The sequence below is a fragment of the Hyperolius riggenbachi genome, chromosome 9 (genome assembly GCF_040937935.1).
Source record: "Hyperolius riggenbachi isolate aHypRig1 chromosome 9, aHypRig1.pri, whole genome shotgun sequence".
NCBI lineage: Eukaryota > Metazoa > Chordata > Amphibia > Anura > Hyperoliidae > Hyperolius > Hyperolius riggenbachi.
This window is the reverse complement of record NC_090654.1, coordinates 183,232,512-183,245,936: the sequence shown is the minus strand read 5'-3', so window position 1 is coordinate 183,245,936 and position 13,425 is coordinate 183,232,512. Positions and strand designations below refer to the sequence as shown.

The 13,425-nt window shown below is 43.3% G+C and overlaps 1 protein-coding gene across 6 annotated transcripts in view; it reads right to left on the bottom strand.

The window, feature by feature from the left end:
* The window catches only part of PTPRG (protein tyrosine phosphatase receptor type G), an 831,563-nt gene that overhangs the window by 53,193 nt on the left and 764,945 nt on the right, over positions 1-13,425 (bottom strand). For all 6 annotated transcript variants that reach the window (XM_068253766.1, XM_068253765.1, XM_068253761.1 and 3 more), the window contains 3 exons: positions 10,097-10,243; positions 5,159-5,252; positions 2,956-3,032 (listed from right to left, as the gene is read on the bottom strand). In XM_068253766.1, coding sequence (XP_068109867.1) covers positions 2,956-3,032; positions 5,159-5,252; positions 10,097-10,243 — 318 coding nt within the window. The remainder of the gene's footprint in view (positions 1-2,955; positions 3,033-5,158; positions 5,253-10,096; positions 10,244-13,425) is intronic.

Here is a 13,425-nt window from a genome sequence, read left to right as displayed (position 1 = left end):
TCCCTGTGTATGATGGAGGTGATGACTTTATTGAGGCGGAGGGCGAGTATTTTTGCTAAAATTTTGCTGTCAACATTTAATAACGAGATAGGGCGGTAGGAGGAGCAAAGTGTGGGATCACGTCCTGATTTGTGTATAACGGTAATTAAGGCCTCCGTCATAGAGGGAGATATGGTTCCCACACTCAGGATTTCCTTGTAAACAGTTAGTAATTGTGCAGCGAATTGACCCTTATATGTGGAGTACAGTTCTGATGGTAGCCCATCCAAGCCGGGGGCCTTCCCCTTTTTAAAGGAGAGTATAGCCTGGGTCACTTCAGTAAGTGATATGTCTGCCTCTAATGAGTCAGTCTCATCTGCATCCAGAGAAGGGAGCGGGATGGAGTGTAGGTAAGCATCAATTTCAGCCGGGGCCCTCGACACGGTTGAGGTATATAGCTTCCTATAGTAAGAGTAAAAAGTATTATTAATGTCTCCTGGATGTGTAAGAATGGTTCCGTCATCTACTTGTAGTGACGCTATTTGCGTGCTGGCACAGTCCTGTTTAGTTAATCGGGCTAGTAATTTCCCCGTACGGTCGCCCTGCTCAAAAAGTCTTATTTTAGTTAACTGGAGTTCTCGTCTTGTATTATCAATCTGCTTGCTAGTGAGAGATAGCAATTGTGATTGCCATAGCTGATATGTCTGGGTATTTGGATTTGTGGTATATTCCTGTTCAGCCTGTTTAGTTTTTTCCTCCAGGTTGGTGAGTATAATATTGGACTGTCTCCTCTCCTCCGCTATGCTGGATATGTAAGCTCCACGGATAACTGCCTTATATGCGTCCCAGGTGACCAGGGGGGGGACCGGGTTATGGTCTAGAGAGTGGTATTCTTTCATCCTATCCTGGACTAGATATTTAACCCTGGGTTCTAATAGCCAGTGAGGGGATAGTCTCCAAATTGTAGTGGATATGGAGCTACCGAGGTCTAAAGTGAGGAGGAGCGGTGTGTGATCCGAAATACCCCTGGGCAGCAAAGCAAGGTCATGGACCAGCTGTTGTGCAGAGGGCGTGGCAAAGGCCAGATCTATCCTGGATAGCGTTCGATATGTGGCCGAGTGGCAAGTGAAACCGGGATCATCTGGATATTTCCACCTCCATATATCGGTCAGTGAGTATGCTTGCGCCCAGTCCGTTAGGGTGGAGGAGTTGGGTGCTTTGGAATGTAATCGGTCTGTGACAGTAGAGGGCACCATATTATAGTCACCCAAAAAGAGACAGTGGGGAGTGGAGTAGCTAAGGGAGAGTTGTGCCAGGTCATTGAGTAGGTGTATTGTACCCGGGGGAGGATTATATAGGCCAGTAATCACAATTTTGGTTTCATGAAATTTCCCGTGGATTAGAACATATCTACCTAGATTATCGATTTTAAGGTCCAGGAGTTGGAAAGGAACATTTTTCTTAATTAGAACTGTTACTCCTCTGGAGTAGGAAGAATGTGTAGAGTTGTAGTAATGTCCCACCCATGGTTTTTTTAGCGTGAGGGTTTTGCTGCCGTGGAGGTGAGTTTCCAGGAGAATGACTAAATGTGGCGAGTATTTTTTAATGTAGTTAAATACCAGTGACCTTTTAAAGGAAGAATTTAAACCTCTAACATTCCATATTATACAGGTGATCTTTTCCCGTTTAGGTGTCATTTATGAAAGTAGTGATAGTTAGCATATAGTGTCTCAGTAGTATTAGACCCATAAAAGTGATGCATAATAATTGAAAAATAAAAGATAGTATAGTACCAGCGGAACCAAACAACCCCCCACCCTGCATCTTCACCCAATCTGAATCTGCCTTAATCCCTTAACCCCTAACAAACTTCCCCTCTCCTTCTTGGCTAAAACAGTACTAACCTTACAGGTGAATAAACTTTATACTTATTCTGTGTGTGGTTGCGGAGAAGTTCAACCCGGGGGGGGCTACCAACTTCTATCTTCTGTGTGAGCTCCGCTACCCAAGGACTCCCAATAAGTATTGGGGGAAAGATTTCTTGAACGTTGCTGGTATAAGTGTACGCAAAGAGGCCCGGACGCACCATATTGGTTATATGGCATAACATGAGATCTAGCCCCCAGAGTCGGCCAGGACTCCCAGAGAGGCAGCCAGAGGGAGTATGGTAATATAGTAGCTCAATAGAGGTCTGCTTTTCCTAGGTTAATATAGGTATAGATTGTTATGCAGTGTACAGTGGATATTTCCTCCGTGAGAGTACAAAGACAGCAGACTTACCACTACAGTGACGCGTAGGTAATAAATGAGGAAGGAGAGGATTCAACGCGTCTCTGCCGTCTGCTGGTCAAAGGATGAAGAAACATCATCAAAATGATAGATTTAAGGCTGCGTTGAGGATATAATTAACGGAGGTTAATTGACGATATCATTGTAAATAAAAGCTGCCTCTCTGGATCGGTGGCTGGTGTCTCATCTTGGGTTTGTCCCCAGACACTGCATCGGCCCTTGTCTGAGGGGGGATTCTGAGCAGCTGTCATCCCCCCGCTGCATTTGCCTATGTGCGCGGTGAACCACAACTGGCCGGGACTGAGCTATAAACTGGGGGACACAGTGGAGGAATGGAGGGGCCCAGGAGAGCATCGATGGAACCCACGGTCGGCATGGGGCTGGAGGAAGCCCCAGGTATGTGTAGGCAGTGCAAAAAAAGTTTATTGGGCGTTGCGCAATCTTCATGGTGTAACTCGCATTATGCAACATCTTCAATACGTTGCTTGTTATACTATTAATGTAAGTATTGTATTTGTTTGTTTATCCCAAGTTGCATAGATTATGTAACAAATTACGTAAGCTGCGTAGATTCCAGTAAACTTTCCATGCACTGTCTGCATACGTAAATCTTGCTGGCATATTGGTGAATATACCCCTATGTCTTTGTACAATTTAATAACATTAGAATAGCTTCACGTCACTCACCATGATATATGAAGCATTAATGTAATCTGTTCCCTTCATTCCTGGCAGTGGTGCCAACCCCACTCTTGCCCGCTCAGCTGAGGAAATGAAAGGAAAAAAAAAACATTATACAGAAGATCCATCAGGTGGACATAACATGTCTCTGATAAACATACATGGCTGGGAGATTAGAAATGTCAGTTATTGTATGGATGCTGATGCTGGTATGGGATTCTGTGCTGATCTTCAGACAATCAGCAGTCATCAGTATTGGTAGCAAAGCCAGCAGGACAGCATAAAAGGGTAACTAAATATTATTACAATAGGTGTGTTTGGTGGATGAACTTTAAAAAATGAACTCCAGACATCGGGGGAAAGGAGAAGCACAGAACACCAGGAGCACCAATATAGTGTAGTATTTAAAACAATGGAAAGGAAAAACGAATGAAATACCACTTACAAAACTTACATCGTAGCAAGCAAGTGGAGAATTCTGTCTCCACGTGGGTCTGTCAAAAAAATGTGGGGCTTCTCCACCCACTCATCTTAAATACAGTTAACCCAGACCCTGATGTCAGAAGTGCCCAGAAACCCATTTACCCTTTAGCAGCCAATTTATTTAAAGGCTTGCTAGTGTTCCAGGCCAATTAATTTTAGTACATTTTTTTTATTTCTTCTTTGTTAGATTTCCTAGCTTCTAATTATTAGTGCTGTAATGTGTATTTATGGCCACTTGTCACTAGAGGGCAGTGTGAGACAATAAAAGAGGACTTCTGCTTTCAGTTTCTGTGTTTTCTGCTTAGAGAGAGAGATCAAAGCAAGCCAACAATTTACAGCACAAGGAGTTATGCCGTCTGAAAACAAAAACAGTACATTTTCTTAAAGTGATACAACTTTTTTGTGTGTATAACTGGTTAATGGATTTTCAGTATATTTAACTTTCATGCATTAAAGATTGCCGAACTTGTCGCAACTGTGTTGTCCGTGAAGAATTCCTGTTCTGGCTATAGGACTGCTGCCTACGTATGTGCCCAGAGTGAAGATTGTCTCTGGGACCTTCACCACTGTCATATGAAACCTGGATGTCCTAGGCACAGGAAATGAGGAACATGCTTTCGGCATTTTACTGCGCAGCAGTTTGCGTTTTCCTACATGACATGCTTTCCCGAATTCGACACAGAGCACTGCAATCCATAGAATTGCAAACAAATGCAAAAAAGGGGGATGCAGACCACTGCAAACCCAGAAAACGCCAGTGTAATTGTGCAGACAAGTGTGCTCCCAGCCTTAATCTTTATCATATGGTGTGGCAGGGTTACATCCTCTTTCAAGTTTTTACAGCTGTCTGTGTTTAATTTATATGAATTTTGCTTACGTTCTGTTTTGATCCGTGGGCTTGTGTGTTTATTGGAAAATTTTGATCAATTTGCTGTGGGTCAGGAGCGGTGGCAGATCGACGGCCCCTGTCGTTACACTGCTTCGAATAGTGCAATGTTGAGGTTAGATAGATTTTTAATAGAATTTATTCTGAAATCTATTAAAAATCTATGTGCAGTGTGTAAAGGGATTCCATCAGAGAGATGTCTGTTCAGATTATGATCTGAGAGGGATCTATCTTTTGGCCACATCGACCAGTGTATGGCCAGCCTTCGCTAAAAAAAAAAAAAAAAGCATAAAAGTAATCCTGATCTTCTTTATGCTGGGAATACACGGCTCGATTCTGAGGCATTTAGATGGCTCGATAAATAACTTCCGACATGTCCGATCTCCCGCACGATCGTTTCTGCGATTCCCCATTGAGGACAATTGAAAAAGTTAAGAAAAACGAGCAGAAGATAAGAGAATCGCCTGCGTAATCGAGCTGGGAATCGATGGGGCGGGAGAATCGAGCAGCAAAATCGAGCCGTGTACAGTATGCCCAGCATTCCTCCCCATTCTATCAAAAAATTAAAAACAAAAAAATGGGTGGCATTGATTGGTAAAGTAACTTCCCCAAACAGGCAGATAAGCACATCTGAGGTAGCTGATGTGACAGTCCAAATACTGATAGAGTTCAACAACTGCATAATGCAAAACTGTTGCATTGTGGGAATGCTGAAAGGGGTCACATGTTCCTTCAGAAGGGAAAATAAAATTACAGAGTTGCACATGAACTCTAAATGTCTTCTTATTAATAATTGTATCTCGCCACACCAAGCACACAACTAACGAAGCGCTCTCTTACATGGCACAACTGATGAATTCCTGTTCTTCTCCTTGTTACAATCTTTCTGGGCACTGAAGCATTCAATGTATTTCGCATTACATTGTGTAACCAGCTGAAAAATATAAAACACAATATAATGTGAGTTATTTAATGGGGTGTGAGCAGCACATAGATCAGGAAAGAAAAATTCATGAAGCCATTTTTTGTTCCTGAAAATAATTGACCATCTTGGGCAGTTGTAGCAAAACAGAAAACTGAAACAATCCCATTAGTTTAAGAATTAAATACATAATTTAAACAGTAGAAACAGATAGACCAGTTATAATTGATATTGAGTGGTAAGAAATGTGCTAAGTGAGAGGTACTGCTTTCGTACTTCAGGGAAAACGTTGAACTTCCAGCATCCTTTTAGAAGTTGAGTAGTTCACCAGACATGAAACTCGCTGTTCTCCCAGTGCCGTTTGCCATGGACATGAATATCATCTGCCACACAACATGTTTAATAGTTTATGTGAAAGGTAAACCTATAAACAAATCCGAGGAATATTTTGGGAAAATGCGACTGCAAGCTGAATAGAGCGGGGGCGAGGCAGCTAAATGTAGCGCAACAAAAATGGCGCATGCACGCTAAATAGTGAACTGCAGGTACCAATAGCAGGTGTAAAATGTCCTCTATTAGTAGCCGCAGTTTGTATAGTGGTCGGCACCGCCGCCTGCTATTGAGCTGGTGATCATGTTTGTCATGGGGGTTTAAGACTAGATGCTTCCCGGGGAAGAAGTTATTAGTGGTCCGAGGGCATTATTAGTTGTAAGGGGGTATTATTAGTTTCCCAGGGGGGTGGTTATTAGTGGTGGGAAGAAGTTATTAGTTGCCTGGGGGGGAGGTTGGGGAACGTATTAGCTACCCACCAGGGGAGGGCTCTGAGTAGGGACAGGTTAGGTCATAGTGAAATGTCAGCAAATATTACTGATATTTCACTATATCAATTAAGTAGTAGAATATTAGTAAATTTACAGATATTCTACTACTGCTATAGTATGCTCCCTTAAAGGACACCCGAGGCGAACAGCAAACTCTATTTTAATTTACCTGGGGCTTCTTTCACCCCCTAGAAGTCATTTGGGTCCCTTGCCGAAGCTCTGGTCTTCCTAGGTGTCCCACTGGCCACCTGTAAGGATCGACGACCCGTCGGCAGGTCGGCACTTCGTGTCACCGGGTGTGTACTGCGTAGTACAGTACGCGTCCGGTGACTTGGGCGCACCTGCGCAAGCACAGCAGTGCTGACCCGCTGGGGGCCAGCAGGACACCCAATAGGACCGGAGCTGTGGCAAGGAACCCAAATGACTTTTAGGGGCTTGAAGAAGACCCAGGTAAGTAAAAATAGGTAGCACCGTTCACCTAGAGAGTCCTTTAACTGATTTTATTGTTTCATTTACACTCAGATGAAATGTACGCGCAAGGAGTAGCAAAACATTTTTTAATATGGTAAGTGCATCCTAATGATAGTCAATGGCAGTGGAGCTGAAAATGATTGCTTCGCGGAGTTCCTGAGCCCTCAGTGAAAACTGCTTTCATATTGATGCTTAATAACTCTGCAAGATTATTTCTCCAGACAGAAGCCAAATCACAACATGATATCAGCTTAAGTAAGGCACAACTAGAATAGCTGCTGCCAAGATTTGGCTGGGCTTTAAAGGGGCACTATGATGAAAAAATCTAAATTATAAAAATACTTGTGTACAAATAGATATAAGGTGCACATTTGTCCCGAGAGTAAAGTGCACTGTAAAGTGACTGTTTCCTATGTAGCCCTCTCTAAGGCCCAGTTCACATTGGCACTAAAATGGACCGGATCCAAAGGGAGGTGAACAGATTCTATGTTAATAGGATTCGTTCACATTGCTCCATTAGAACAGGTCTGTTCGGTAGGTACTGCCAAATGGATCGCAAGTTTAGGGAGGGGAGGCTGCAATAATTCCGGAGCGACGGACGCATGGCATTAACTGTGCGCAAGTCGAGCAGGTCAAAAACTGATGCCTATTAAAAACTGATCCATTTTATTGGCTATTTTTGGCAAATCATGTAGCAACAATGCTGAACACTGCCTCTGCAGCCCTGCACACCAGACATTCCCAGATATTAAAAATACTATATTGCCGGTAGATTATTTTTTACAGCCAAGTTCTCACTGATTGCAGTTCTCATATATAAAAATAATATTAAATAACCAGGGAAAAGAGTAGAAGCTTCTTTATAGCAATATTTGAACTAGGATATAGGGAACCCCTCTTGATTGTCTTTTTTTTCTATTAAGATAAAGTTTTTTGTAAAAATAAAAACAAAACCCAATGCAAGGCTCTTGCTGACTAGCTCAGCACTGCCCTGCTAGTCACACACTCTGGATGTATTTTTCCACAGTTTAGGCCTCGTTTTCATCAGGGACGTTTCTGTGCGCTTTTCACAGCACATTGCCCTGTGCGTTCTGCAAGTTATTGATTTTCCCATGTAATTAAATGTGCCTGGTTCACATATATGCACTGCGATGAGCAGTGTTACAAAAACGTAGTGTTGCATGCATTTCTGTGCGTTGAGCTGTAAAGCGCACATCAATGCAAGTGAATGGGTGCGCTTTTTTAGCGCATAGAAGCGCATACATTTTTTTAACCCCTAATTGGAAAAAGAAATACATTTACATATGAAAACAAAGCTTTATTGACAACTGCTACTGCTACAATAAGAAAAATGGGCTTAAAAAAAAAAAAGTGCAGTGCAACGCACTGAAGCGCGCACTAAAGTGTGCATGCGTTTTTTTAACATGCACTTTTACACGTTTCTCAGTGCACCTAATGTGAATGAGGCCTAAGTGAGGCATTTCGCCTTCTTCCCTCACAGGCTTTCAGTGAGGCTCCTTGTAGCTAAAGCCTGGTACACACATCCAATTTAGATTGGCCACCACTGAATCACTGGTCATTTTTAACACCTCCATGTAGAATGAGTTTGAACACTATGAACAGATTGTGTAGGTGAACTCTCATACTACATAGAAGTTGTAAAATTGGTCAATTAAAATGGATTTGTGTACCAGGCTCAAAGGCAAACTGAAGTGAGAGGTATATAGAGGTTACCGTATTTAGTTCCTTTTAAAGGATACCCGAACTGAAATGTGACATAATGAGATAGACATGTATATGTACAGTGCCTAGCACACAAATAACTATGCTGTGTTCCTTTTTTTTCTTTCTCTGCCTGAAAGAGTTAAATATAAGGTATGCAAGTGGCTGACTCAGTCCTGACTCAGACAGGAAGTGACTACAGTGTGTCCCTCACTGATAAGAAATTCCCCTTTTTTTTACCTCTTTCTTGCTCTCAGAAGCCATTTTCTGCTAGGAAAGTGTTTTATAGTTGGAATTTCTTATCAGTGAGGGTCACACTGTAGTCACTTCCTGTCTGAGTCAGGACTGAGTCAGCCACTTGCATACCTTATATTTACCTATTTTAGCCAGAGAAAGCAAAAAAGGAACACAGCATAGTTATAAGTGTGCTAGGCACTGTACATACACATGTCTATCTCATCATGTCACATTTCAGTTCAGGTATCCTTTAAGGAATACCAGTTGCCAGGCTATCCCTGCAGATCCTCTGCATCTAAAACGTTTATCCTTGTTTCTGGCATGATTAAGACACTACTGAAGCCAAACAGACAGCAGGACTGTCAGGCAACTAGTATTGTTTAAAAGGAAATAAATATGGCAGCCTCCATATCCCTCTCAGTTCAGGTTCCCTTTAAGACTTCATTTTTCTGTACCGTCGTAGCTTTCAAAGACTGATTCACACATGTTATCAAAAGTAGAGCCTGGTACACACTTTCAATAATGATTGACAAATAACAGACCAATTTTACCACCTCCATGTAGTATGAGGGTTTACCTACATAATCTGCTCATAGTATTCAATATCTGTTGATCTTCATACTACATGGAGGTGATAAAATTGGTCAAGGATTGGCCAATCATAGTTGAAAGTGTGTAGTTTATGGGAGCTAGTACCAGCCAGAACTAGGCAGTGACAAAATGTCCCTAGATTGGAGCATGGTGACAAACATATGGAAAAGGTTGTATGACCCCATAACCTGCAGAAAAGGTAAGGAGTTTTTTTTTAATACAATTCTAAACATAACAAAATGGGTAAAAAAAAATAGGACCACGGGATTCAGAAAGGAGTCATTTACTTACATATCTACTTTGTGAGCAATTGTCCGAAGTGGTCAAGTGACATGAACTGTAAAACTGTCAATGACAAATATAACATAGGGTCGGGCCGAAGCAGAGGCGAGAGAGGCTCCAGCCTCAGGGCGCAGTGTAGGAGGGGGCGCACAACTCACTCAGCTATCATTCCCCTATTGTGTTTGAGACAAATAACAAAAGTGGATGCATGGCAGTGACTGTAAGCCAGATAACTAGAGATTAAGGTGTTGGTGGGTTGGGTGCCCTGGGGCGCCTCTTAGTCTAATAGCAATCAGTGTGTGACGGCTGGAGTGGGAGGGATGGAGGGGCACACTTTGGTCTCTCAGCCTTGGGCGCTGGAGGACCTTTTTTTTCCGGCTCTGCGTCATATAGACTCATCCGTATAGCTCGAGTAAAGCAAACACAAGGAATTTTGATAACTGTTGGAATGTATTCAGTAGCAGACATCGCAACGCAAAAATTTCATTTGCACTTGAATGTTTTCTTATTCCGTGGTTCAGTTCAATATTTAATGAAGACAGCAAGTCTGTGTACTACACACAGAGTCTTTCTTAAGGTGTAGGAAAAAATCACAGGAGTTGATAGACTCCCAGGGTTAATGTTATAAGGGACTTGCATTGTGTTTTTAACCTGCAGAATATCAATCATTTCACTTTGCAACAAATAACAGTCTCTGCATGTCGTCATGACGTTGTGTGTCATCCTCATTACCCTGAACTGTTTCTCCAGTCTTGTCTTCCCTCCTGCCGTAGGTGTCAAGATGGTGTTCACATAACTGTGCAGCTGGTTACAACACACCTCCGTCTCTTTTCCCAAAATGGCCTCCAACAGGGCGTCGTGAATGAAGACATATTGTTCCTGAGAATAAACGATAGCAGCTGAACGCTCTTGATAGACATAGGAGGACCTGTTGTCAAGGCTGAGTTATGTTCGCCTTACTTGCTGTTATACCAATGGCAAATGTGTGCAGTTTACAAATGATTGCGTTATGTGAAAAAGTTGAAAAGGGTCTGGGAAATATCAGAATATCTATAAAATGACAGATATTGTACTAAATTCATATATTAAAATATTGATAATGTTTACAAATAGTTTACTATGATCTGACCTAACCCTGCTCTCACACAGAACCCTCCCTCTACCTATGCCTAACCTTAAGCCCCCCACGTGTTCCCTAACCCTAAGACCCCCTTGGTGGTGCCTAACATTAATTTCTCTGTCTAACCTTAACACCCCCTCCCCCACCACCATGGTGCCTAACCTTAACCTACTCTGGTGGTGCTTAACCTTCACTCCCCAGGCAGGCGCCTAACCTCAACACCTCCACCCCCGTGCATTCAATGCTTTCCCTATCCCGCCCACCGGTGTCCTGTTGAAATGGGCACCATTTTCAACAGAACGCTTCTCGCATCCTTTTCCTGTTCTTCCGTATTTCTGTTGGACACCACTAGAGAACTTAAAGAGGAACTCCAGTGAAAATAGTGTAATAAAAAGTGTTTCATTTTTACAACAGTTATGTATAAATGATTTAGTCAGTGTTTGCCCATTGTAAAATCTTTCCTCTCCCTGAATTACATTCTAACATTTATCACAAGGTGACATTTTTACTGCTTGCAGGTGATGTCATTGTAAGTAGCTGCTGCTTGCTTTTTTGGCAGTTGGAAACAGCTGTAAACAGCCATTTCCCACAATGCAATGAGATTCACAGACAGGAAACTGCCAGGACCATGGTCCTCACAGTTTCCTGTGGGAGGGGTTTCACCACAATATCAGCCATACAGAGCCCCCTGATGACCAGTTTGTGAAATAGATTTCTCATGTAAAAGGGGGCATCAGCTGCTGATTGGGGTGAAGTTCAATTCTTGGTCATGGTTTCTCTTTAAGTGACCCACTAAAACTGCAGTAGATTTTACAAAAATGGGCAAGATTCATTATTCTTTACTCTGCAGGCACAGCACACAAAGACAGGCAGGCATTATGCACAATCCATAACTCACATAATACATACAACATATATGTTACATGTATCATAAGCATTATTATCTGACCCAGCCATGGTAGTCAGGCCTTTTGCCATTGGAAATTTAGTTCTAGTTATTGATAACTGTTTCATAGAGCAGTGTTATTTATACATTATTTTGCTATTTATCTGTGGTTTCTGAGTGATCTTTTAGGCAACATTCTGTTGAAATAGGTCAAGATCCAAAAACAATCGTCCGTTTACTTAACCGTGTGGGACATTAGCCCGGTGCTCCCGACCGTACTGACAGGTTAAGCTGTACATAGCTAGTAACAGGTTGCTGGACCGTATTATTACCTATAGATGTTGTGGTGGCCTAAATGGCTACCTTTTGTAAATGGATCCCTTGAACATCCTGGAGGATGTGCCTTTGTCTTTCATGACATACTGGTTTCATTTCCACCGTGATGAATGTTTAATTGCAATTTAATTACTCTGACGAAGCGGCCTCCTACAGCTGCGAAATGTGCGTTGGGCTGCACATTGTACATACCGTATATGCCGAATATTTGACCCCAAAAAAGTGGGGGTCTCGGCATATATGCGAGTCATGATGCTAAAGTGTTTCCCCTCGCTCCGGTACGTGCCCCCTCCGCTGGAGCGGTACATGTAAAAACGTGTGTTTTTCCCCCTGCGGTATCCGACTGGAGCGGATCCCTCCCCGAATCTCCCCCCTGTGATTTGAAGAGTTTTGCGCAGTGGAGCTATCCGCACTTACTGGTCCAGTCCTGATCCCCCGTAATGGTATAGAGGAGTGCCGAGTCAGATGTCCGGGGCCCCGAAATGCTGTCTGCGGGTAGAGGAGAGCTGAGTGTCAGCATCACGTGTCCAGAGATTCCCTTCTTCTTTGACCCTCTCACTGTGTCTCATATCTATGACGCCATCTAGTGGCGTCTTGAGACACAGGGAAGAAGGGAATCCCCGGACATGTGAAGCTGATACTCAGCTCTCCTCTACCCGCAGATAGCATAACGGGGCCCCGGACATGTGACGCTGGCACTCGGCACTCCTCTAACCAACAACACCATTACAGGGGTCATGGTAAGTGAACGCTCCACTGCAGAAAGCTCTGCAAATCACGAGGGTAGGAGGCAACTCCCTCCCCCTTCCATGTGCATCTCACTCTTCCATGTCCAGCACCCCCTTTCCATTGCATGGGCATCTCCCTCTTCCATGTGCAGCAACCCCCTTCCCCTTCCATGTGCGCCTCCTCCTTCCATGTGCAGCAACGTCCTTCCCCTTCCATGTGCGTCTCCTTCTTCCATGTGCAGCAACCCGCTTCCATGTGCGTCTCCTTCTTCCATGTGCAGCAACTCCCTTCACCTTCCATGTGCTGCACCCTCTTCCATGTGCTGAACCCTCTTCTATGTGCAGCAACCCCCTTCCCCTTATATGTGCATCTCCCTCTTCCATGTGCAGCAACACCCTTCCATGTGCATCTCCCTCTTCCATGTGCAGCAACCCCCTTCCATGTGCAGCAACCCCCTTCCATGTGCAGCAATCCCCTTCCATGTGCGTCTCCCTCTTCCATGTGCAGCAATTCCCTTCCATGTGCATCTCCCTCATATATGCGAGGGCTTATATGCGAGTCAATAACTTTTTCCTGCTTTCTGGGGTAAAAGTTGGGGGGTCAGCTTATATGCGGGTCCGCTTATATGCGGGTATATACTAATGTGACATACGGATGCTTTTTCTCTATAACAAGTCTGTCTATTTAAAACTTTTGCAATAATTGTTATGTTTTATCTATTCTATATAGATCATGACTGGCCTACGAAACCCTAATGTTGTTTTTGGATAGTGACCTATTGTTATATATCTCAGGGGTGGCCTTCCTGTAGCTATACCTCGGCTTGTTCATAAACATTGTGTTGAGGCATAGAGGTGGACAAGCATGGCTCTACATAGACCTTGCTCCATGAGCATTCTGGGCAAAATGTCTTGGTGGCAAAGGTAACCAAGAACTTATTGGTTACTCTGGCTCAGCTTCAGAGAACTGGAGTGAGATGGAAGGAACTTT